Consider the following 27,095-nt stretch of genomic DNA (forward strand, 5'->3'; position numbering starts at 1 on the left):
GGATCAGAACTGGATCAGATTTACTTCCTAAATCTTTCTTCTTTGCAGAGTTCTGGTCTGGATTCTATTAAATTTAGTTCAAAAAGGTCATTTCAAAGCACTTTGTAGACACAGTCTACTCCAAGACAATTAATTTTAGTCCATTATTATCATTAGTCCAGTTTATATTAACTGTGTTTATTTAATAGTTAATGGACTGTACTCATATAGTGCTTTTCCAGTCATGTTGACCATTTACAGTGCTTACATGATATATTCACCCATTTACACACACCTATACCCCAATAGACACACCAGTGGGCAATGTGGGGTTTGGTGTCTTACACAAGGACAACTATGCATGTAGTGAGAAGCCTGGAATTGATCCACCGACCTGGTTGGTTAATTTAAAGCCCCAGTGTGTGAGAATTACTCCCATCTCGTGGCGCGCTGATTGAACGTAAACAGCAGAGTTGTGCTCTCTGGTGCCTCGTTGTTTAAGCACATTAATACCACTAACAAAGCCAAGGAGAGTCACAACTGTAGAAATATCAACATCTTCCTCAAGTTGCAGTGTCCCATCGGGTGATGAGGTACAGAACGACACATAATTCTGTTTTGTTGCTCTGTTCAGTTACCAGCATATCCTCCATGTATTTGGTACCAAACTACTGCTAATGTGTCATCATGTGAAATCATGTGACCAGAGGGAGGACATCAACCTGCTGGTACACTCTTCTGTGAAGAGTAACTGAAACTTCACTTTTAGACTGAATGAACTAACCTGTCCAGCAGAAAGCTGCAACCTCCACCTCGGTTCTTAAGTCCCGCTTGGTAGTAATTTGTCTCCATTTAGTCAACGCTACACCCATGAAGTCTCATTTTCTTCTGGTTATCATTTCTTTTTTCTTATCTTGGCGACTTTTCCTCCCTCTTTTAGGGGGTAAAGAGTATGGATGGTTCTTCATATCAACGGAAACCAGCAAGGTAAATGTTCCATGGTCGTCTTTGTTTGTTCCTCCTCCCCCTCCAAGCTCCGACAACACTTGGAGATTTTCAGCTAAAACATGTAAGGCTCACAAGTCTGTCCCCTTTTGGCTACCCTGTTCAAAGGTGGTGATGCAACATGGCAGCCTTCTACCGACAGTCGGTATTTATAAATAACTCTTTCTAAGCTACAAGGGCGTTTTACGACTGTGATTAGACTTTAGTAAAATGTGTGTTTATGAAAGCAATACTTGACTTTTTGCAAATAAAAAGTCCAGTAAGTAACACATTGTACCTTTCAGCCAGTTTATCAAAAACAATGGCGTAGCCAAGGAAACAAGAGATTGCATTGGCCATTCTCTTTGATTTAATCCCTCCTCCACTGGCTCAGCTGGGCTGAACTCTCCATGGAGAGAGTGGATCTTGACTTGGTCAACCGTTTCTTTCCCCACCACTTCCACTTTGTTTCTATTCAAGTAACAGAAAAATACTTTTTTTTATTTTTTTTTTATTATAATAGCCCATGTTTTCAATGATTTGAATGAGAACATGGTGGAAAATGAGTGTGTGTTTTTAAAGTTTGTTTGTTTGCAGCATATAAAATGACTATTAATCCTAAACCATGAGGGAGTTCTTTCTCAGGAATAAAAACAAAGATTTTAACCTAAAACAGCATGTTTGTATGCCCTGATGTTGTTGCATTTGCCAGTACCATCCAAGCTGCCCTCATTACCATCTGAAAAAAACACCTAGAAATTCTGACTATTGGCTTTAAACACAAGAATTCAAACTGTGGATTTCATGCGAATAATTCAAAACTTCACAGAAATTCCTGGAATACAATGAAGATCTGAATGAACACACTAGTATCTCCAGGCCCAGTATGTGTCTTTATTATTTCATGACTTAAATTAGAACCATTCCAACACAAACCTTGTCAGACTATATCAGATGTCAGAAAAAAAAAACCATGCAGCATGGTTAGAGCTGGTGAGCCCTCTGAGGAAAGAGATGTGTGCTTTGTTCATTTGGAAGCTGTTTATGTTTCTGCTACAGGTAAATGCAGCTTGGTACTTTGTACTGTACAATCACGGGAGCTTGCCTAAGGGACAAGTAAATTACAGTGTAATTGGACAGATGATACAGCTCAGCCCATGGCTTCATATCCTTATCAGGATAAATAACCCTCGGAGCCGATGTAGCTGTATCCGTCATCTGCAAGATAAGATCCAACAAATGATTGAAAAGATCTTTCAAGATGGGTGGAATTAAAGTCTTTTCCCACAAGGTTGGATTGTTTTATCCTGAACTCACTCTTAGATAAAACCATCAAGTGTGTTTGTCTGTGTAGCATGATGGATGTGTGTGTGTGTGTGTGTGTTCTTGCATTTTGACCTAAGTTGGGAATTTATCCGACTGAGTTACAACGTAGTGGCCACAGTCAGCGGCCCGTTCCCCGGCCTCTGTGCGGTTGTAATTGCATTAGTGCTGTGTTGATTTTTTATTAGACACCTTCTCCCAAAGTCCCCAGGCTCATTTTCCTTTATTGAACAAAGTCTGGGAAGACAATGCAGCGCCTGGCGTCGCAGAATCCCTCCAGACAGAGCTTCATTCCGAAGCGAGCAGAGTGATAACTGGGCAGAACCAAAACCATTGAGGGGATTTGCTGCCTTTGTGTCTGCTGTGGTTCTGTTCACATGAGAATTATCCTACACAGCTGTTATGTTGCACATCAAAGCTTTTGTAATTATAAAGATCCAACTTTATTTTTAACACGATAGACGCTAAAAATGCATCAACGGTTCAAGCAGCAGCTTGTGATGGTGAAGCAATTAGGTTTTTTTTTTTACTTTGGAATTCAAAGTGGTCAGATCTGTTCTGAGTTATGATAATGGAACAAATAATCTTGACAAATTAAAAGCCGTCCCTCAGAGTGACCAACACCCCATTCTTTACTTTGTCTGGGCTCACAATGAGACTTCTCAGCATGTTTGTTTGGATTGAAGTGAAATGGTTCATGCATGGGGATATTTTTAGCCGCAGCTGATTGCAGTTTTTTTTAAAAGAAAATCCGAAAAATGAGCTGCAGATATCAAGTCAGTGGCTCATTATAGTGGAAAATATAGAACCGCAGGCCAGGATTCTGACTTTGAGTCATATTCTTCCATATTGAAATGGGTCGTATTAAAGGCGCTCCTTGGTTCCATCAGTCATGCAATGAAAATGACCTCATCGTTTTCATTGCATATCTAATCTGACTGAGATGTGGTTACACATCCGAAAAAGTCGGCGGACTTTCTTTTAAGCCCAAATCGTGACATCTCTCATTTTATTGAAGTTTAAATGGATGAAATGCATCCTGACTGTCCACACGGAGGTTGTTTGGAATCCATCAGACATGTATGTGATTAAGTGGTTTTGTTCTGTTAAGTCTATGATTTAAAAAATCAGGTTAGTAAAAATTTGAGTTTAGGCCTACATTCCCCTGCATTATTGTGCTGCAACTAATTTCTATTAATTTAATAAATCAGATCAATCCTCATTTCTAAGTGTTCTATATTATCAAGCTTTTCCTTTTTCATTGAGCTTTTCAACTGAATAAACTGTAAAACTGCTGGAAATGTGAACTGTGTCCATCTTTGTTATCTATGTTTGTTCATAGCTTTATCGGTGTTACTCTATCACCAGTTTCTCCTGATACCTGCAGATAGAGATGTTGGCTGTCACAGCTCAGATACCACAGCTTCACCTCAGCTCCACGCAGCCTTGTGTTTGCCAGCAGTGTCACTCACTAATCTTTGTAATTTCTCTATAAGATGTGTCTGGGGCCTCAGCTGTTTGCTCTTCATCTCTTAATGCTATCTCACCTGCCAAAGTGAAGACAGAAAAAAGAGAGAAAATGACAGAAGAACTTTGACAGCCAGACAACAGAGAGAGTTGGGCAGAATCAAAGCGCCTAGCAAAGTGGAGCATTGCTGATTTGAAATCTTGTCTTAGAAATCACTTTGTGCTCACCAGGATTAAACGTCAGATAAACGGTTTTATTGGCATGCACAACTGAGTGTCATCAGCAAAAAAACAATCATTTACATTGTGAGCTTGAATAAATTGGCAAAGACGTAGCATGTAAACAGTGAAGGGGACAAAAGACTGAGTCCTGTGGCACGACACAACCTGTGTTTCCATTCCACCTACGGTGTGTTCAGACCAAACACGTTTTGAGCGTTGAAAACATTTAAAACGCTGAACGCTCGATGCTGGTCACTAAACTGCCACTTTTGTGTCCGACATCCGAAATGCTCCCAACACTCCTGCCGCTTGTCTGGAGCGAGCGGCAAACGTGGCGGAAAAGAGAGAGGGAAAGTCGGCGCGTTTCTTCCGGTCAGTTTCAATGATGGCGGATTCAGTAGAGATATGGCATGGTTTTATTTAATAAATAAAGCTAGAGGACGTTGTCATAGGGCAGTGATAGTCACTGGTAATGCAACAAGAGCCGCACTCTGCAGAGAGCCGCCACTCCACCCCCAAACAAAGCGTTGCTTGGCAACGTAGTCTGGGTTCACCACAGAAATCCTCCAGGAGCAGCGAGCTGATTGGTTGACGCCCCGCGTCAAGCAGCCAAAGTTCAGCTTTGCCCATCTCTGGCTTTTGACACGCGTTACATGTAGCTAAATTACTTTATTGTTTAACTGTGAAAGATGTTGTAATCAATAATAATTAAAAGCAGCACTTAACTGTAAGCGAATGCAAAGGGTCCTTCTCTGTCTGCACCTAGCAGAGATAGGTTCAAAGAGATTTTTAAAAACAAACACTTTTCTGTTTAAGGTTTTTTTTTTATTTTTTTTAATTTGCTTTAAAAGTTGAGGTTTCGTTATGAGACCTCATAAATTCCCTCTTTGCTTTCAGAATAAATAACTTTTTTTAGCTCTTGTCTCTCACTGTTAGTTAGAAATATGCTGCAAATTAAAACTAAAAGTCTGTTCTAATGAAATATTAGTTTGTTTGACCCAACCTAAACCACAACTTTGAGCAGAGCCTGACTAGCCTGTCACAGCAGCAACACATAAAAACAGTTTACATAATGAAAATACTTCCTAAAATGCGTATTTAACCTGTTTGTGTAAAAGCTGACATGTAGCACATAAACCACAGCCTTGATGTGACCTCCCATCCCACATAGAACAAGGGAAATTTTACTCATGTGAAATGTGAAGAAGTCTAACAAACTAAATGACATGTTTAGTTTTAATCATATGAACAAATTAAAAAGAAACCAAACTGCAGAACCTTTCAAACAATTTGTTTAAGCCAGAGCTGAATGTACAAGCACAGCAGCATGCTCCATCCAGGGAACACTTGACACAGTGGTGACAAATGCATGTAAAACGCTCTGAAAATCTCATTATACCGTTAACAGCGTGGTGCGTGAGTTCTGACAAAATGGGAAAGGACACTATAAAAGTCAGTTGAAAGTAATTATTTGAACAAAAAATGATATGGGACAAATTGTGAACAGTGTGTTCAGTCAGTAAAGTGAAACATGACGAGTGCTAAACATAAAGCGTTAATGTCAATTAAACCAAACTAAATCCAAACCAAAAAGATACTAATTCTAATTCTGCATTTGTAAGCGGACCTTGTCCGCTTCTTTGGTCCAAATCAGAATTAATTTGACGCATTTACCTTTCACCAAGTGAAGTGGACTTTCCAAGCAAACAGACAATAACTCAAATCAAAAAGGCTGACGTGAACGTGCCCTTAAACTCTCAGGGTTTAGCGGCTCCAAATGTGATGCTAACCAATTAGAAAATTACAGCAATCACAGCTCACAAAGGCAGACACCACTACCCTCAGACTTTCACAAGTCCTAATTCACAAGTCCAAGTCAAGTCTTAAGTTACTGGAAATGCAACTTAAGTGCAACCTGAGTCAGAGTCTCAGTCTTGAGTCCCCAGCTCTACCATTACCACAAAACACTCATTCCAGAGCCGTTGCAATATTAACATCTTAAAGCAGGGGTCACCAGCTTTGGGCCTCGAGAGCTACCATCCTGCAGGTTTTAGTGTTTCCCTGGTATAACAGACTGGATTCAAATGTTCTCCAACAACTTGTTGAGAGCAATTGATTTGGGTCGGGTATGCTGCAGTGGAGAAACATTAAAACCTGCAGAATGGTAGCTCTTTAGGACCAGAGTTGGGGACCCCTGCAATACAGCGATGCTAAACACGCCCTCAGGATTCTTACCAAGGATGTATCACAGTTCACAAAATACAAACAAGAAGTTTAAAAAAAAACATTTTATCACATCTGCGTGAAACAGGAGGGGCGACCAACTCTGGTTCTCGAGAGCTACCATCCTGCAGGTGTGTACGGTGTTCTGGAAACAGCTGAGAGAGACTCACAGCATGGTGGTGGTGGTACCCAGGTTCGGGCTGCTTTCCAACCCAAGCGCTTAGCCACGTTTTCAAACCTGAAGCTGCTGACGCTGACAAATCACGCTAGCTAACAACACAAGAAAAATCCAAATGTCAATCAAAACTATAAAGCAGAAGGCTTTATAGGCTGTTAAGTATCCCGGTTTGAAACTTCCGTTTTTTACCCGTCTTTCCCGCAGCTTTCCCAAATTGTTATTTTCCCCAAAATCTCCTGTATTTTGATACAGGGAGAAAATACCACAACATGAGGACACAACCCCTTCCTCTGCCCCTGTGAAGAATATACACACAGCAACCATATAACCTCCATTTTCCACACGGAAAGAACTGCAACCCCCCGCTGACGATCAGGACAGGAACTGGTGAATGAAACCTCTCCCACTCCCGCTGCGACCCTCTGAGCGATTGCTTGAGAATTTACCTTACTTTAAAACCCAGAACTTGACAGGTATGGCAGAAGGAATCCATAATTTCTCATTTGTTTGTCAAGCAACCTTAACTCACATCTGAGACATCTTATGGGGGTTGTTCTTACTGAAGGAGACTCAAAGGAATCCTTCTTAACCACATTACTTACTTTAACAACATTTTATGTTATCAGCCTGAAAATCCTGATTATTCAAAAGGTTCAAAATGAGAAAGTCCTGTTAACTTTAAAGTCACACAACCATAAAGCAAACTCTAAACTCAGGTAATTACTCTGTAAAATATCTGGTCAGCTTCTCACATCTCGCCGTGGGTTCCTGTCGTAATTAGCTACAGCCAGTGCAGAGTGCAGTCGTATTCCTGATGTGGAACCGTTATTTTAGCAAACTAAATCAGCTGCTGTGGTGCAGCGATAAAATTCAGGTTTATTATCACCTCACTGTCTGCTGTTGTAAACATAAATTCGGGTTAACGACATTAGCTCTTCCTATAAACTGGCTTACGTTGCGGTTTTCCAAGGTTTTTTTCTTCTGTGCATTCTGAAAAAATAATGCAGTTTATAATCAGTAAATCCTTTGCAAAGATATAATTGAAAAGACCAAATTGTAATGTATGAAGTATGAAATGAACATATGGTTGTATGAGTCCAAAATTTCCCCTTTAATTCTGCTTTACTTCCTTCTGATAACTGCAGTCTTGTCATTTTCTCCCTTTTCCCTCCTCTGTTGTCCTCTTTGTGTCTTCCCCAGTCCAGTCCAGCTGTACCCCAATCCCAATCCCAGATTTGTGTTTCTCTCCTCTGCTGTCTTTATTCCTTTAACCCAAAGACTTTTTGTATCCTTCCATCTCCTCTCACACCCCCATTTCATGCTGCGCACTAATGCCGATCATTTCTTGTCCTCCTCTTCTCCACAATTTTCATCTCCTGTTACGTCGCTACCCCACCTGCTTCACTAACCTCTTCACTACCCTCCTCTTCCTCCACTCTTTCCTCCGTTCTCCTTGGAAACATTCATGAAAATGTAATGTCCATTTAAACATTGGTAAATCACAGTCATTTCCTTCCATTACCATAATTACCATAAACAAACAAGACCATTACAGAGAGATTTGCATCTCCAGCCTTCACCAAGTGTGTGTTATCAGCAGAACTCTGGCGTAAATGTGCAGGACTGTTTCACTGGAAGGGAGAGCTCCTATTTTAGCCCAAATTGAAGCAAGACATTAAGTGTCTGCTAATGGGCGATGGCGAAGAGCAAGAAAGAATGACGGAGAAAATTACCTTCAACCTGTTCATCCTGCAAACGTGTTTTTCTGGAAGGTGGAGAATGCTTAATCACTGACTTTGTGTCATTTAAAATGACTTTAATAAAGTGTTCACTCTGATTTGATTCTGTTTGCTGTAATAGGTTGGAGGTGGCTCCTCTCCTTATCAAAGCTTTATAAAACTAATTACTAAAAAGCTTTTTATTGTCGTTCATAGTTGTAAATTTTCCTGGTCGTGCTACAAAACAGCAAGTCAAACCGCCTGTAAATCAGGAAGGGGCATTTTAAGAAAAAATATACAGAATGTCCCAAATGACTCTGGATAGCTTCAGGACATGAAGTGCGTTGCAAAAAGCTGAAAATATATAGCGGTTGTTATTTATGCATGACGTAGGACAGTTGTTCTCAACCTATTTTCCTTGAGGACCCCCCCTTTTGTGCAAATACTAAAAAGCAGTGGACCTCCTGCCCTGCCCCATGCTGAAACCTTGTTTGGTTTTATGCTTTCATTAGTGAGATTCTCAGCATCAGTTTTGTCCTGTGCTGTCCTCCGATGAAGCCAAAGTCAAAGGAACAGCATACAAGAGCGTTTTCAGTGAGGTCACATTGTTATTTGCGCCGTCAAGCTAGCTGTTCTTTGAGTGCCTGTTTATTTGATGTTAACTGTTTCTCATCAAGGATTGCATCAGCAAACGTCACACTTTCCAAACCAGACAGCGATATTTTGATGTGCACTTGTTGGTGCTCAAGACCTGTATGATGGTCCAGAATCCTGGATTATAAACCTCCAAAACTGCCTGCTAACAAAAGTTTGACTACCCGATTTAGCTTATCGCGACATTCTCAATTAATCGACAGTCATGCTTCACACACCTGTTGAAGGCTTTTAATTATTTTGTGGCAGGACGGGTATCAGTTCTCCAGCTGTGAAAATGCACCAAAGTATTTCCTCTTCATGTCAAAAGTCAGTAAAAAACAGATGTAGATGATGCAGATGACGTTAACGCAATGGCGTCAGGGAAGTTACATTTAGGGGTTTACATTACAATTACAGAGAGAAAACATTGCTGTTTCACCACTGTTTATTGGCACCACAAAGGAAAATAAAGTTCTGTAACTTTTCATGAGCACTGAAACTGTTGTCTACGTATCTCACATCTACGCATGGTAAAGGCTGAATTTGTCGAATATGCAGTAAACTTCCCATCAGTCTCAATGACAATGTCAGAAACTTTAGATGTTTGTTGTTCATTTGCTGCTTAACCCCAACAAAGTGTTCGCTACGGAGCTAAGAGCGCTTCCAGTTATCTCGTTTCATGGCAACAACCCATTTAGCACTTCGTTCAGGGTCAGCAGGCAGTGTGGAAAATGAAATCCCAGTCGGCATCCCCTGTGATGTGGATTGAAACCTCCGAATGCACGGAAAGCAAGCTGTTGCAGCCGAGCCAGTAGCCAGATGCCTGCTTTGTTGATCTTTTTGCCAGCCACAAACATGCAAGTAATGTGATAAGTGACAAAAGCTGAAAATGGTCAATAGCCTTACCATAAAGACAAAAGGTGGACCCGGACCCCAGGTCGGGAACCACTGAGGCAGGAGCACAAACCAAGAAGGGTTTTTACAGATCCAGACATACAACGTGTCTCTCATCCAATCAGCTTAGAAGTCTGTGGATAGTTTCTGCCTTGAAATCTTCTCAAAGTATATGCCCCCCCCCCTTACAGATCTCCCTTTTAAGGATGTCCCAACTATTCTCCATGGGGTAGAGGTCATGGGGGGGGGTGGCCTTGCCATGAATTATTTGCCTTTTATACCCTTTGCAACCAAAGATTCAATGCTGCTTCTGCAGAAAGCGTCGTTTTATTGTTCTGTAGGAGGAAGACAACGGCGTCTGCGTTCTTGTCATGGTTCCCATCTGCTGGCGGCTGTATGTAAAAATATTTCTGTTTGCACACACTGTCCTGCATTTCTGTCCCCCCGGCTGTCTTTACATGTCCACATATCTGCCTGTGCACGTCCATCTGCCAGTGTGTGATTATTTGCTGCTTTGTTTCCAGCTTATATGAGAGGTTGTGGGGAGGTCCAAGGCCTCTGAGGTCATACAGCCCCCAGGCTTCTCTGAGAAAAGGATGGACATGACTTATAAACTTGTTTTGTTGTTTTTTTTACACATACACACAGACACAAGAGAAAACACCCAGCAAACCAACACATACACGTGCACGGTTGTTGATTCCTCACCACAGCAGGAAAGAGAAGCTTTTAAAACCAACCAGAAATTTGATAAATGAAACTGTCTTTCTGTGCATGTCTGTGCTTAAAAACAATAGTCTTTTTTGCAACCATAAAGGAACATTTGGACTTTTGTATTTATATCTAATCAGCTGCTTTGGGCTGAATAGCTAGATGGGATGCACTATGATGGATAATGTGCTGTGCAGCTCATAAAGTGGCTGTAATGCTACAGAGAGACGATAGAACGGTGGGTGCTGTGTGATGTGTGCAAAGTGAGGTTCTCCTTTAGAATAACAGACGGCTATTATAAAGCAGCAGAGAGCCATTTTGTGGTGATAAGAGACACACTTTGTCCAGGCTCTTAAGCTTCTGAAAAGTGGAATACACTTTGCTGTCCTTGGATGAGAGTACTCACCCTCAGTCATGTCAATTTGTCAATTTTAGGCCTTTTCTATGTCGATTTTTCTTTTTGTCCCTTTATGGTCGTCCATTTAGTGGCAAATTACTTCTTGTAACTCACTCTGTCTGTCTCTTTGCAGGGAGATGAAGTACTGACTGTCATTAAAACCAAGGCTCAGTGGCCGGCATGGCAGCCACTCAACCTGTAAGTAGAACATAATATTTGTTTGACTTACGAAGGGCTTCTGTGAGAGATCCCATGAGGGGAAAAGAACAGATGAAAACCCAATAAAACAGCAGCAACTGGGTCAAACTGGGATACAAGTTGGCATTTTAAATTAGTATGTTGTTGAGGTTTAATCATAAATAAAACCATCTGTGTCGCTGGGGGTACTTTCGTACATATACTTTGACATTATGCGCAGGCCAACAGGCACTTAACAACACAATTTCCTGTAAACGTTTGCAGAACCACACTCAGCTGGGGTCTTCCTTCCTGAGCTGGCCCACAGCTACATTGGAGCAGCATCAAAATGATTCATCAGTAAATCAGTTGATTTCCTACTGGCTCACAGCGACTATGCTCTAAAGCAGAGAAAAGCCGTCCACGCAATCAAACTCTATGCTTTTCCTTTTTCTCTTTCTGCTGCAAGCCAGGAACCTCAGTAACTTCTCCTTCCTGGCATTTTGCAGCCTTCCTGCAGCCATGTGTCAGACACATCTGCAGCTTAACATCTGCCAGTTACAGCGTTTTGCTGGTACAAAGAACAAATGGAGGAGTACTGTTGCAAACCATTAAGACTCTTCGGTGTAGCCAAGGCTTCCAGTTGTCGGTCCATTCACACTAACAGTCACCAATTTCATCATTCTTTCTGTAATCACATCCAATCACTGTGCTGATGTGGAGTTTTAATTCTTCCATCTATCTGATACGGATGATGGTCAGTGGTGCCCAAGTTTAGTCCTCGAGATCTACCGTCCTGCAGCTTTTAGATGCAACCCCCTCTCCAACACACCTAAATCAAATAAATGTCTTGTTGCCAGGCCTCTGTAGAACTAGGTGACATCCAGAAGAGGTAAGCCAGCTGTTGGAGAAGGGATGCATCTGAAAGTTGCAGGATGGTAGATCTAAAGTACCGTACTTGGGCACAGCTGCTCTAAGAAACTGCAAGACAAAGAAGTTGTGCATCTCATCTCATCAAACCATGCTGTGCACTGAAAATGAAGATTGAGCCTCAAGACGCCTCAGAATATCAAACAGGAAAGGACAGCAGGTCTCTGATATGCATAAGAAAAGAGGGAACAAAAGGAGTTTTGTGATTTTGCTGAGATGAGTTTAGATATTCAGGAAGTTCAGTTTAGCGACCAAAGCGCAAACTCACTTCTGGAGCCCCCTTGTGGTGTAAGTATGAAGTATACCTGGGTGGTCAATAATAAGGTGATGAGGTGGTCAATAATAAGGTGATTTTTAATAATCATCTGTGATGATTATTAAAAATAAAATAAAAAAGACACTTGACTTTTTTGTCACTAATGTCATCTTCAGATAAAAAAAGCTTTAAAGACTTCATCTCCCTTATGAAAACAGTCAAATTCTTAATCAGCAGCAGGAAAACTAAAGGTAGGTAAAAGGCAGTTTAACTTGCAGAAACTGTAACATGTAATTACATTTAGATGCTGCTGAACTGAGTGAATTTTAATAAACTCAATTGTTTAAAGCTGACTCCTTTCTAAGAGCCAGACTGACTTGTCTGAATTGTTGCACACTCAGGCATCCGGTGCACTCCCTGGAATTAGTTCAAAAGCAATTAGAAACTTATCACAGTTATAGCCCCCAGGACTGCATGAGCACAAACACACACACACACACACATGCTCACAGCACTGTATCTTTCACCAAACATCTGTGTAATTACCCCTCTCAGCATTGTCTGTCATTTGCGATATATCGTGCCACTATTATTTTTACTAATGAGCACATTCACACGTAGAACCACTTACGCTCAGAGTGCGTATGAAACATTATCTCGTTTTGTTCTATTATGAATGCAGGTTTTCAGAAATAGCTCAGTTTGCACTCATGTCTCAGTTAAGATCTGATAATTAAGAAACTGAGACCTTTTTTTTTGTAAAGAAACTTTAAATTACCCTCATCTATTCAGAATATGTTGTTACAGTCCTAATGTTTGGAACATGCAGAAACAATGTGTTATAATGGGTCATTTTCTCTTCCTGACTGGGCGTTGCAAAGCTTCAGTCACTGAACAGTTCTCAGTAAGCCTGGCTCAGAGGTTCACGGCACCGCAACTGAACAGTTTGCTTGTAAAAAAAAAAGGGTTAGGGTTAGGGTTAGGGTTAGGGTTAATAACGGGATGTGATACAGGAAACTGCTCAGTTCTGAGAGTGTAACATCACTTTTATATGAAGCAGGGAGGATCATAAAATAGTTTTTTTTTTTTTAAATTTTGTCTCTCTGCAGTTAAAAACCTGAGACATTTCATAAAAGACTATGTCGCTCGATGAAGGCTGCACACTTTTAAGCATGCAAATAATAACAGCATGCTCTTTCAAGGCATCCAAAGTGACACTATTATTCATTCACTTCACATTCACACCTGTAAAAAGCAACATGTGCGCCAGCCTTAGAGGCAAACTCAGCAATCTAACAGATTTACTAGGATGCAGCAGGATTCGGACCCTTTGTATGCTGTTGAGGTGCTATGAACAGAAACTTAGGGTAACGTACGATAAGATGCTGCTGAGGATGCGGCGACGGATCAGAGCGAGTCAGCTGTTGGCTGGTGTTCGCGTCCCTGCTGGTGGTGATGTAATATCTAATCTTATGCATGTGGAGATCAGCAGATGATACAAACAGCATCTCATCACTGCAGCCTGGAAAAGTTCAGTGAGGTTCTACTCTAGCTTCTGTTAACCTGTAACTTCATTTCTCCTCCCATATTTTCTTTTTTCTCTGCTTTCTATGGACCCACATGTGACATGAAATGAACGGATGTTCTCATGTTATTATGATGCTCTGTTACCACAAAGGGCTGTGATGCCGTTAGTCAGATGCTCCTTTCATACTTCTTTTCTCCGCTACTTAAACCAGGCGAGCCGCTCCATCAGCAGAGTTCTCTGTGGACCGAACTCGTCACCTCATGTCCTTCCTCACGATGCTTGGGCCCAGCCCGGACTGGAATGTGGGGCTGTCAGGAGAGGACCTCTGCACTAAGGACTGTGGCTGGGTCCAGAGACTGGTGACAGACCTCATACCATGGGATGCAGGCACAGACAGTGGTGTCACATATGAGGTAAGATAAGTGCTGCTTCAGCAGCTTCATCACGTTGCAACAGACATCCTGGTGAGATTTCTTGAATTGAGACTATGTAATGTTAAAACCCCTAAAGCTGAGGTAGGTAATGTTGGGGAGCTAGCAAGATGTGTCCTGGCTCATCCCCTTCTGGTTTTGCTCCTTGCGTGATCCAAGGCTTTTTCAAAAGAAATGAACAACTTCCAAGCGTTTTGATTGGTCAGAGTTTTTACAGATTTACAGTAAACTGAGGGGTCTAACTATATTTCTTATTGTTCATGATTACAACATGTATAGACTACTATCAGGACGAGGAACCACTTCACCCAGAGTAAAAAAAATGTCCCTAAACAAGATTACCTACTCCAGAGCGGACCAGATCTGTGCCACAATGACGATACATTAAGACCGTTGCTGTGTTGATTAATTAAAATACTTCCTGTTATTATGAAAACCAGCATCATGCACACGTTGTTTTGGTATCCTATAGCACAGGGGTTCCCAAAGTTGGTTCTCGAGAGCTTCTGTCCTGCAGCTTTCCCATGTATCTCTGTTCCAGCACACCTGCCTTCCATTAAATGGATCCAACAGTGAAGTTCGGCACAATGACTGATTCATTTGAGCCATTTCAGTCATATTAAACCTGCATGTCTTTTAACATTTGCAGGATTAAACAAATAGCATGATGGAAAAGCTTATTTAAAATAATAGATAAAAGTGCGTAAACCTTAAAGCCACTCATGTTTGGTCAGCCAACATGTATGTTTAGCCCCATGCGATGCTCTGTGGAGAGTGAAGAGTAAGTAGCAGAGGAAACATATAGATTATAAAAAATTATAAAATAAAGCATTCCAGCATACAGTGATGCATAAAGAGTCATATAGTTCAGCCTTCTGGCGTGGACACAAAGCAGACGTTTCCCATTTTGTCCAGATTTACTTAATTGATGAAAGCAACGGCTGCCAGAAAAGGCTGTGCTCTGATTGGACAGTTTTTCTCAGCTACACTTTCTGACAGAACTTTGGAGCTTGTAAAGACTAAATCCACTTCTTAGATATGCGTATACATGCTGCTATTTTTACCAGCACTAAAGTTACTAAACTATGTGGAGGCTTTTTTTGTCGCGCTAACACAGATGTGCTGCTTGTACTTTGGCAGCTTTAAGCTTCAGTTTGTCTTCACGTGTGTGAAGGAATATTCATGAAATATTTCAGTAAAACTGAATGAGATTAATCTGTAATACAGGCCCACCTGTTCAGAGGGAATCCATCATTCACCACAGCTGAACCAGACTGTTGTTTGTTAATTATTGACCAAAATATAAATGTTTTCTTTTTTTTTCACAACAACAGATTGTCAAAATTATCTATAAAAATGCATTAATGTCTATTTTCAGGTCTTACTGGACCTCTCAGGTGGCTCAGGAACAAGATTAGCAACTTCTAATCCTTAAAACTTGATTTTTCAAGCTGTGGATACAACTTAGAACATAAGATATCATGTTTTAGCACAGGGAACCGTCTGTCCGTCCAGAAACATGTCCTGCCTTAATGCAGGACATTATCAGTCTTTATAGAAGAAAATCAGGTTCCACTGAAATAAGACTTTAAACTAACAAATGAGACTGGAAACTCAATCAGAAAGTTTACAGAGAAAAGGATCAGAAGAAGAAGAAATCACATTGACAACCGCTGGTTTCGCCCCCTACTGGTCATCAGGTAGAATGCAGGATAAAGAAAGGCATCAGGTTCTCTCCATCTCCACCTGTCTGTTACTCCAACAGGCTTTTTTAGTTTTATATCCTTGGGATGAAAGGTGCTCATCCATATTCACCCACTGTTTGGTGACTGGAGCAATTTATTTATAGTTTACACTCATGAATAAGCAAATAGCTTATAGTGCAGAGAAGAGACGGCACATGCTGTTCAGAAACCTCTTTCAATGAAGATTCTGTTGGATTGCACACAGGACATGTTTACAGCAACGTGGGGTTTGATTTTAGCCTCCTCAGCTGTTTTATATGAAAACCTCGGTGACATTAGGTCTATACTGGTGTTAACACTGAAAATTCACACATAAACAGCACAACTGGTTTGTTTTCCTTCTTGTTTTCTCTCTTGTGCACATTTTTATAGAATATGAAATATAAAGTTAATGTGTAATTGTGCACTCCTTTACTTTCTTTTTTCCTCAGTCCTTTGCAGAAAGCCACAGAAAACACCCACTCTAATCTAACCTGCTGCTGGCTGATGAGGAGCTGCAGATTAAAAAGGTCACATTCCTGGGAATAGTTTCAGATGGAATATGGTTTTGCAAAAAACATATCCAGAAGCTTATGGAAGCTGTGAGATTTAATAGTCACGACTTCAGGTGTATTAGAACATCCTGGACTGAAGGTGCCTCCATGATGCATTTTACATTCACATAAACTTGTCAGGGTTTGGTGGAGGTGAAGACCCAAACGCAGAGATGAGAGTAAGTTCCAGAATTTCTTAATTTACTACAGTCAGCGAACTAAACACAGGCTCAAACATAACCTAGACAGGCGCAATGGAGCAGCAAAACACAACTGAACTGAGGGCTAGAAATACTGACAGAACTAAACAAGAAACAAATGTAAAGAATGAACCAACGAGAACAGGTGACCTCACCAACAAGAACAAAGGCTACACAGGAAACAGGGAAAAACTACAAAATAAAACAGGAAACCAAAACTGAGAAAAGCGCCTGAAACTTCATATCATGACAGAATTACCGCATAATGAGTTTGTTTCTACAGGTTCAACAATATTAAAATATCTACAATCTTTTTACCAGAAAGCTTCAAAAGCACATAAGAGCCGTCTGTCTCATCATCCGTTTGGTTTACTGTCTAATTTATAAAACTTCACCGTCCGCCGTATGATCTATGTGATATTACATAGTTTAGCTCCTCCACTGCTGAGCCAGTACAGTAGACAAAACCCTCTGGCAGGTACACAACTCGTAGAGCATTGAGCAGAGGTGTGCAGTGCCATTCAGATCACGTAGCAGAAATACGCTGCCTGTCGGGGGCAGCGTGGGAGAAAGTTCCGGTCCGTCTGCATCTTAAGAGACACACGAGACGTTTTCTGAGTTAGCAGGTGTAATCATGTTTAATCTGTAACTGTGAGATTAAATCAGTAGAATTTTTACAACTTTTTTACATATATTATTGACCAGTTTTATGCATTTATTATGCTGTATTTTGCAATAATAGGGATCATATTATGTTATTTTATGTATCTCTGTTGTATTTTTAAGCCTGATGTCAACCTGTCCAGGTACAGCAGGTGGAATTTTACCAGTAGCTAAAAGCTGGCTCATTTTGTTCATCGCCCTCCTTACTCTTCCTTTATGATAAATAAATAACATTTTACAAGATTATCATAAACTTTTATTTTTAAATTTATCCAAAAAATGTAAAGTTTTTCAGAGTTTCATCATTTGATAATGCATTTATTGGACAACAGACATTTTGAAGCTGAACTCCACAGGCAGACATGGGTTCAGGTCCATGTTCATGTCTGACAGAAGAAAAGACAGACAGGGAAACTTTGCTGAGTCTTAAACTCCCAACACTGTAAAACAAATGCTGTTGAATAGAAATGCATAAAAGTGTCTCCTACACTGGTTACACAGACACCTTCACTGCTCTTCTCTGTAAGTTTCCCCTCCTTGTCAGCACCACAGTCTGGAAACATAACCGTCCCCACCCCCCCGTCCCCCCGTCCGACATTATTATAGGACTTTTTCACATATTAATGCAAAGCAGGAGGCTTCACTGCCCAGAAGACGGCCATTGAGGAAACCTTTCTACAACACTGATGCAGATATGTATAAAGTAGAAGTAAAAATAAAATAGAAGTCCTGCCATGTTTTTGGATCTACTGATGCAGATGTTTTCACCACCTGCAGTGGAGCTGAGCTAGTTAAATTCACCTGGTTTAGTGACTGGTTGGACAGAGCTGCCGGGACAGGACTTCTACTTTCTACACCTCTGCACTGACGCTGAAAAAAAGATTCGGCTTTGAAAAAGTAAAACTTGAACTCTTTGTTGAAAACTGAAAAAAGTTGCAGCAATACATTAAAACCGAGATGTTAAAAAAACTTGATTTAAAATGAAAAAGTTTATGCTGAAATCCCTCCCAAAGATGCAATGAGTTTTTGATGTGGATGAAGTGGGATTCAGAATGCCAACCTTCTGGTTAGTGGAGCCACTGCTTCCCGTTCTAGCTGGAAATGTAAGATAAGCTGCGTTTCATTACAGTTCGCAAAGTAAAAGCGACAACAAAGCACGCCTGTAGTTTGCGGGGGTTTCCAGTGCATGGTGTTCAGCCAATAAGCCGTATTTCTTATAAAACCTCGTGCAGTTGCGGCTGACACCAGGTAGCCAGGAAGCGATGTTTTATGGTTTTCCGCTTGCTGTGGAGGATTTTCTTCATGGCATTTCAAAGCTTTTCTCTCTCATTTCCCCTTTTAAATCTTTTAAATCTCTGCAGTTTTCAATAAGGATGGTGGTTTCTGTTTCCTCCTCCGTCCACACCGATAAGTACGAAACAATAAACTGGCCGAGAACACAGGAAACAATGCTGACTCGGGTAGAAATGACTGATGCTGAACAGGTGTAGCAGGGAAGCAGGAAGTAACCTAACAGTACACAAGAACACAACGTCTACCGAATAAAAAAAGAAGCAGAAATAACACAACGTAAAGCAAACTACAGAGAAAGGCCAACCTGAAGGCCAGACAGCCTCACAGAAACCAAAGAACAACAAACACTGCAGCTGATTGCTTTACTTTAAGTTACTAGTTTTTTTTTCATATGTATCTTTTAGGAATTAATAAAAAAAACTAAAACTAGTAGAATAAACAAACTCACAGAGCATGACAGTAAACTCCAAACCTTTTACCGTTTCTGATGATCACTTGAAATAAATTAGTTTTTTAGTCTCCAGCAGGAAATAAAAATCTGCAAAAACAAAAAAGAAAAAAAAACTTTAATGAATCTTTTTTTTTTCTTTTGCCCTTTCGTCTTTTTTATGACAATGCAGTAGATCGTTGTTGTCAAAGTGGCATACATCAGGATGAACCTTCCATTCTCCTCGCATACACACAGACATCTTTCTTTTGGCTTCATTTATTCTGCTGCATTTCCTAAATTAACATTTGGTTTGAAACATTAAAGTGCACTGGAGATTTAGAAAAAGGAGAATGATTCATGTTTGTCGTCCGTCTCTGTCGTCCGCGAGTTATCTAAAACTTCACTCCCCCCACAGTTGTCATGAAGGTCGACCTGACCTATTAAGCTGAAAATGGATTTTTGAACCAGGCTGTAAACATGTTTATTTCTGCTGTGAAGTTGGTCTTTTTAACATGGGAGTCCATGGAGATTTGCTCTGTTTTGCAGCCCCTAGTGGATGAAGGGGGAACTGCAGTTTTATACACTTCCACATAGACTTCACTTTTAACCGCCACAGGTTAAAAGTCCTAAAGTCCTAAAGTCCTAAAGGGGACGGACTTTAGGACGTCCGTGGAACAGTTGGAACAGTTTGTTTTAGGATCTTGCTGCTTGCTTTAAGAAGCAGAGAAGAAATAATAAAGATCCTTGACCATGATTATACAAAGTTTGAATGAAAAAGCAGCAACCAAATGACACCTGCATAGCTCGCAACCGATGATCTAACAGTCAACAAGCCTTGTCTGATTGGCCGATTATTTATCTGTCAGGGAATAGCTAAACAATCGGCCTCTGTTTGAAAATAAAAATGGTTGGACAGAATTTCTTTCTGATGTGAACGTTACACTGATCCGATAAAAAAATATTCCCGTATTAATTCTTCAGACAAAATATTTAGAGTAAGTGCATAAAGGCCTTTAGCCATAACACAAATACAAAAACCATATCAGTTCACAATTGGCAACAACAGTCACTGAAACAACAAACAAAAGATGCAATGTGGGTTTTTCTGCTTTTTTTTCACTTGGAATCCACCACCTGATATGGTGGATAAAAAGAAAGATATCTTTATGAATAATAATAAAAAGTGAGCAAACACACGACAGCCGTTTGTTTGTTTGTTTGGTTCATTTTCTCCACAGGAAGCTTGTTGAGCTGTTCGCAGACTGATGTTTTTACAAATCATATTGGAGATTTAATTAGAACTTAGTTTTATTTCCAACCCGGTTTCATGACTGAATGTGAGATAGTTCATGTTTATTTCTAATTTAACTTTGCATTTCTGCTGGCAGTTTTTAAAAAAAATGACATCTGTTGCAATTTATTTTCACAGTTTCTTACACTGTTGTAGCTTCAGCATGTTTTGCTTCTTCATATGCATCCGTACATCCCGATTCCACTTTTATGCTTTGGAAATGTTTTACACTCCATCCACAACACGCATGGTGTCTGTCTCAATGATATAAATGCTGGCAGTAGAGCTGAGTTTATCAGTTGTGACAGCCATGAACAGGGTGGGAAACTGGTGTGGATAAAACTTACAGAAGATAAGCTGTGGCAGTTCAATTTGTGGCTGATAAAAGATGAAATGATACAGATCTACTGCTTGATGATGGTTTGTGTGGAGACTGTAAAAGAAAAAAATCCCTGTGGGGTATAAGAAGTGTCAAGTTGGTAAGAGTTTTCCCAATGAGGGAACCACACACAAGAAACCAAGAAGCAAAAAAACCTAAAACTATAACAAAAATGCTCTGAATGCATTTAAATCTAAAGTGTCCATTCAGGCCAAACTCATGCACTGTCAGTCAGTTGGAGTAGCAAAACACAGGCAGAGGGGAGGCAAAACGTAGCATCTAGCAGTGTTAAAATCTATAAAGAAACCTTGCTTCTTTCTCTTACATTTTTGCTCCTCCCACTAAAGAGTCATGAAAAGGACAGAGGTACATGGTAAATTTGAGGTAAAACTCAAAAAACTGTGTGTCACACAAAGAAACATGTGAATGAATATTTTTGCATATGGGATGCACCTCTTTATTTAATCCTGAACTCCTCTTCTTCGATGATGAAGGGATTGGAAAAAAACTGGAGAATTAGCAGCATATCTACATCTTAGGATAAGAAAGAACGTGAGGAACTTCAGCATAATTTAAAACCAACCGGACGATGTCATAAAAGCTTTTCCTTATGAAGACATCAGGCAAAGCTGCTAACCATACTCTGAAGCTGAATGTGGCAAACAAAAGCTAATAAAGCTTTAAAAACTGGGATCTGTCTGTAAGAAAAATTAAATCTGCATTGAAATGCTGAATTCTTTGCCTTTCCGTTCAGTCAGTGTTGTTGAGGCTGAAGATGAAAATATTTCTCAACTGTGGGGGAAATGTCACAGGGGATACTTTATTTATTTATTTTAAGAGCGTTTCCCTTAATCTCGATGGTGTTTGTGATGGAGGTGTTATAATGAGACCTAATGAAGCATGAGACTCCACTGACAAACTGTGTGAATGAAGCATGTGACCTTCTGTAGAAATGAATATCTGAATTACAGCAGCTACAGACTCCCAGTGTTTCTCATTTGTGACACTGTGGATCAATTCCACCATGTTTTAGTTTCAGTATTGCCTGTAGGCACAGAAAAAAAACTAATAACATGCAGCCTTGAACACTTTTGGCTCATTTTACTGGCTTACATAGTTTCCAAGGTATAGAACATATGTTTTGATACACTTCAGACATTATAACCACTGATACTCAAAACAAGTCTTTACATGGGAAGGCAAACACAAAGGATATCACATGAAACCTTCCATTTTAAAAGAGCATGTTATGGTTAATTTAATTATTTCTATTGTTGTCGATGTTGTTGCTGATTTAATTTTTAATGTTTCTTTGTTTTATTCTTTTTTTATTTATTGCTGTTTTATCTATACTTATTGTAGCACTTTGCGATTTTATTTCAAATGTGAAGTGCATTATAAATTATAAAAAAAAACTTATTATCATTATTATAATTATTTTTATTATCATTACACTAAAAATGGTCAATTATTTATGGTATTTGCATCAAACTGTAAAGACCATATCAGGTAGAATAATCACCTAAAGAAGACAATGAAGTTGCTTCATCTCCCTGTCGTGCAGCAACAGGATGATGAAATGATTAATCATGGAGGTCCACAGACAATTATAACTCCTTTTTTTCTTTTTACAGTTTATACATTATGGTTCTCTGTGTTTTTATGTGCTTATGTTTCTTGTTTTAACATTTACTTACCCCTGTACTTCCAGTCCCCGAACAAGCCTACCATACCTCAGGAGAAAATTCGGCCTTTGACTAGTTTGGACCACCCACAGAGTCCGTTTTATGACCCAGAGGGCGGCCCAATCACCCCTGTGGCCCAAGTAGTCGTGGAACGTATTGCTCGGAAGGTAAGACGTCTGTGTAAATATGTGAATTTGCAACATAAATGTTATGAATTATTCAAACTTCATACATGTTAGACATATACAACTGTCTGTTCCTGTTTTAGACATTTAAGAAAGGACTAGATATATAATTAATGAGTTTTTGAGAACTTAAGGAGAAAGAACCTTAAATTCTAGGTCTTTGTTGCATCCCGAGGCTTTCTCGTCACTGACTAATAAATAACCTGGCAGCAAAAGTCGTTTTTATCACTTTAAAAGTCCTTTTCTTTCTCATACACTATGGCTACATATGAAGGTTAAAGGGGTGCTATTATGGTATTTGGAGTTTTCTGAGCTTTCTACAGTGTTACAGTGTTGAATCCTCATCAGACATGTGAACGACACTGTTTTTTATCACCTAAACGCATGTTTAAATTTGAGTTTGAGTTCCAGCACGCTCTCCGTTTGGTTTCCTTGGCGACGAAAAACACGTGTTTTAGAGAGTTTTTTCTACGTGGAAATCCTTGTGACGTCCCGGGGGATAAGGTTCGGTGATTGGTTACCTTCTACTGGTTAACAAGGGCATGTACAAATACATCAGGCGGGTGGAAAACGTGGGATAAAGTTATTTCCAACGATGGCTGGTGAGTTTACCAAAGAGAGACATCCTGCTGCATTCGTTGCTGTGGGTTGCTGTTTTCCACTTCGTTTTCAGGCTCTGATTCAGGTTCCAACATGTAGGGCTGTATGCTATGTGTTGACATTGTATTCAGTTTTTTTTATTGAGTTCATATTAGCCTAATCCTTCTGTTTATGAGACGTTACAATGACGGCGAAAGCAGGTGCGGTGCGCACTCCCGATGTAGTGCAGTGGCGGGAGGCGGGGCTTAATGCGGAAGAGTCTCAATCCACTCGTTTTGCCCACAGGCTGATCTGACAGCCTACGGAGAGGGTCGGTCTGAAGTAAATAAAGCCATTTGTGACAATAACTTGATCAATCCCAGCCCTTCTGGTCTCAGAAATAAAAATAAATTAGCCTGAAATGCACATAATAGTTCCACTTTAAAAATGACATGCTTTTATGCTAAAATATTTTGTTATAATGCAATTTAACTTAGACATAAAGTAGCTACAATATAAATAAATGTATGAATGAATTTGATACTAACATGTTCCACTTTAAACATATTCTTCTTCTCTTTTGGTAGTGTTTGTAAATGTCGCTGGAGTTTCCTGGAAACCCAAGATTCATTCCAAGAATATCTTTTTACATTCATACCAAGCTGTGCTCTTTAGAAAAGAAAAAAAAACCCTAAAGGGTAGCCTGAGGTGAAAACAGCCAAATCACAAGGAAACGAGGTTTTATACACAGCTCAGCGTAGCAAGGAGCAGGAAGAAACGCTTGTCTGAAGACAGTAACGTGTGCATGCTGCACAGAGACGAAAACAAATGGTTTTGATGGACTGCTAAAACAAGGCATTTAGGTTAAACTGTGCCGATACGTTGTGATAGGATGATAGGTGTCTAGGGCTGTTTTATCCCAAGGTTTTGGACAACTTTCTTCTGTGTGACATCCGCTTTCATCATGTGTGCAGGGAGAGCAGTGTAACGTGGTGCCAGACACCATTGACGACATCGTAGCTGATATTGGACAGGAGGAGAAGCAAGAAGGTACAGTAACAAACACATCCTGTAATTACTGCATTTGACCGAGAGCCCCAAACATGAAACAGTCATTAACGATATTACATAACTTCATGTTCTGAGAACTTTTCTGCCTCTTCGGATTACTCCGTGTTTACAAAATATTGACCTTAATTACCTGGACTTGTGGATTACAGATGATGCTGTTGGGACTTATTATGATCAAAAACACACACAGCTAATCACAGATGCAGCTAGCTTCATCTAAAAACGCAGGTTAGAGGTCAGACTACACATCTGGCAAGGCTTTACCTCCTCCCAGCTTTATGAATGCAAGCGTCCTGCTGTTACGGAGAAGTACAACTGCGTCTTGAGTCCAATTTAATCTCATTTACATGTTATTTTGGGATGCAGCTCAAATCTTCTAACACTGACTTGTTTTTAAAGTGATCAAATACATATTTGGGTTTGAGTTTTTTTTTTTTTCAATTATGAAGCATGAGCTGTGTCAGCATTATGTTGGACTTGTCTACAGCGCTTTTTGGACCTGTTTGTGGTTCATGGACAGGATGCCAAGACACAGTTCAGGACAGAACAGATTCAGATTTGGGGTTGTCACGGTTGCATTCCTGCATTTTGCAGGTAATGTGGCTCTTTGGGCTTCTTCAGACCAAGATCTGTGGTATACACTGTGGTAGTCTGTAGCGAAACGTGAAGCGTTCCCTCTGGGTTGGGAACGAGTCTCTGCTTCAGCTGGGTGAGTTTAAAGGTGCATCCACACTGCTGCTATTTGGTTTGCTGTAAATAAAACCTGGTCCACTTCATTAGATAGTATGGTTGGTTTAGACCAGTGTGAATGCTCATTCACATACTGGTGTGGACCGCAGAAGCAAACTTGGTTCTGGTTGAAAACCAGGAGTCTTGGCTCACTTTGGGATTTGCTTGCGGTGTGAAAGCAAACGGACCATCAAGTGAACCAGAGAAAGTGATATGGAGTGCATCATAGCCCAACACGGATAGCTCACTGCTTACCTGCTGAATCATCTGCTGCTTCACCTGCTGCTTCACATTCTGCTTCACCTCCTGCTTCACCTGCTGTTTCACCTCCTGCTTCACCTGCTGCTTCAACTGTTGTATCACCTGCTGTTTCACCTGCTGCTTCACATTCTGCTTCACCTGCTGTTTCACCTGCTGCTTCACCTGCTGTTTCACCTGCTGCTTCACCTGCTGTTTCACCTGCTGCTTCACATTCTGCTTCACCTGCTGTTTCACCTGCTGCTTCACCTGCTGCTTCACATTCTGCTTCACCTGCTGTTTCACCTGCTGCTTCACCTGCTGCTTCAACTGTTGTATCACCTGCTGTTTCACCTGCTGCTTCACATTCTGCTTCACCTGCTGTTTCACCTGCTGCTTCACCTGCTGCTTCAACTGTTGTATCACCTGCTGTTTCACCTGCTGCTTCACCTGCTGCTTCAACTGTTGTATCACCTGCTGTTTCACCTGCTGCTTCAACTGTTGTATCACCTGCTGCTTCACCTGCTGCTTCACATTCTGCTTCACCTGCTTTTTCATCTGCTGCTTCACCTGCTGCTTCACCTGCTGCTTCAACTGTTGTATCACCTGCTGTTTCACCTGCTGCTTCACATTCTGCTTCACCTGCTTTTTCATCTGCTGCTTCACCTGCTGCTTCACCTACTGCTTCAACTGTTGTATCACCTGCTGTTTCACCTGCTGCTTCACCTGCTGCTTCAACTGTTGTATCACCTGCTGTTTCACCTGCTGCTTCACCTACTGCTTCAACTGTTGTATCACCTGCTGTTTCACCTGCTGCTTCACCTGCTGCTTCAACTGTTGTATCACCTGCTGTTTCACCTGCTGCTTCACATTCTGCTTCACCTGCTTTTTCATCTGCTGCTTCACCTGCTGCTTCACCTACTGCTTCAACTGTTGTATCACCTGCTGTTTCACCTGCTGCTTCACCTGCTGCTTCAACTGTTGTATCACCTGCTGCTTCACCTGCTGCTTCACATTCTGCTTCACCTGCTTTTTCATCTGCTGCTTCAACTGCTGCTTCAACTGTTGTATCACCTGCTGCTTCACCTGCTGCTTCACCTGCTGCTTCAACTGTTGTATCACCTGCTGCTTCACCTGCTGCTTCACCTGCTGCTTCAACTGTTGTATCACCTGCTGCTTCACCTGCTGCTTCACATTCTGCTTCACCTGCTTTTTCATCTGCTGCTTCACCTGCTGCTTCAACTGTTGTATCACCTGCTGCTTCACATTCTGCTTCACCTGCTTTTTCATCTGCTGCTTCACCTGCTGCTTCACCTACTGCTTCAACTGTTGTATCACCTGCTGTTTCACCTGCTGCTTCACCTGCTGCTTCAACTGTTGTATCACCTGCTGTTTCACCTGCTGCTTCACATTCTGCTTCACCTGCTTTTTCATCTGCTGCTTCAACTGCTGCTTCAACTGTTGTATCACCTGCTGCTTCACATTCTGCTTCACCTGCTGCTTTATCTGCTTTTTCATCTGCTGCTTCAACTGCTGCTTCGCCTGCTGCTTCACCTGCTGCTTCAACTGTTGTATCACCTGCTGCTTCACCTGCTGCTTCACCTGCTGCTTCAACTGTTGTATCACCTGCTGTTTCACCTGCTGCTTCACATTCTGCTTCACCTGCTTTTTCATCTGCTGCTTCACCTGCTGCTTCACCTACTGCTTCAACTGTTGTATCACCTGCTCTTTCACCTGCTGCTTCACCTGCTGCTTCAACTGTTGTATCACCTGCTGTTTCACCTGCTGCTTCACATTCTGCTTCACCTGCTTTTCATCTGCTGCTTCAACTGCTGCTTCAACTGTTGTATCACCTGCTGCTTTATCTGCTGTTTCACCTGCTGTTTCACCTGCTGCTTCACCTGTTGCTTCAACTGTTGTATCACCTGCTGTTTCACCTGCTGCTTCACCTGCTGCTTCAACTGTTGTATCACCTGCTGTTTCACCTGCTGCTTCACCTGCTGCTCCACCTGCTGCTTCAA

At 40.9% G+C, this 27,095-nt stretch overlaps 1 protein-coding gene across 1 annotated transcript in view; it reads left to right on the forward strand.

The window, feature by feature from the left end:
• Nucleotides 1–27,095, forward strand: part of spon1b (spondin 1b) — a gene marked incomplete at both ends in the record, with an annotated part of 156,405 nt that overhangs the window by 111,999 nt on the left and 17,311 nt on the right. The window contains 4 exons of the mRNA XM_079247060.1: nt 10,866–10,930; nt 13,835–14,036; nt 22,300–22,440; nt 24,012–24,087. Coding sequence (XP_079103186.1) covers nt 10,866–10,930; nt 13,835–14,036; nt 22,300–22,440; nt 24,012–24,087 — 484 coding nt within the window. The remainder of the gene's footprint in view (nt 1–10,865; nt 10,931–13,834; nt 14,037–22,299; nt 22,441–24,011; nt 24,088–27,095) is intronic.

Source organism: Telmatherina bonti (assembly GCF_933228915.1).
Source record: "Telmatherina bonti genome assembly, chromosome: 2".
NCBI classification, from domain to species: Eukaryota; Metazoa; Chordata; class Actinopteri; order Atheriniformes; family Telmatherinidae; genus Telmatherina; species Telmatherina bonti.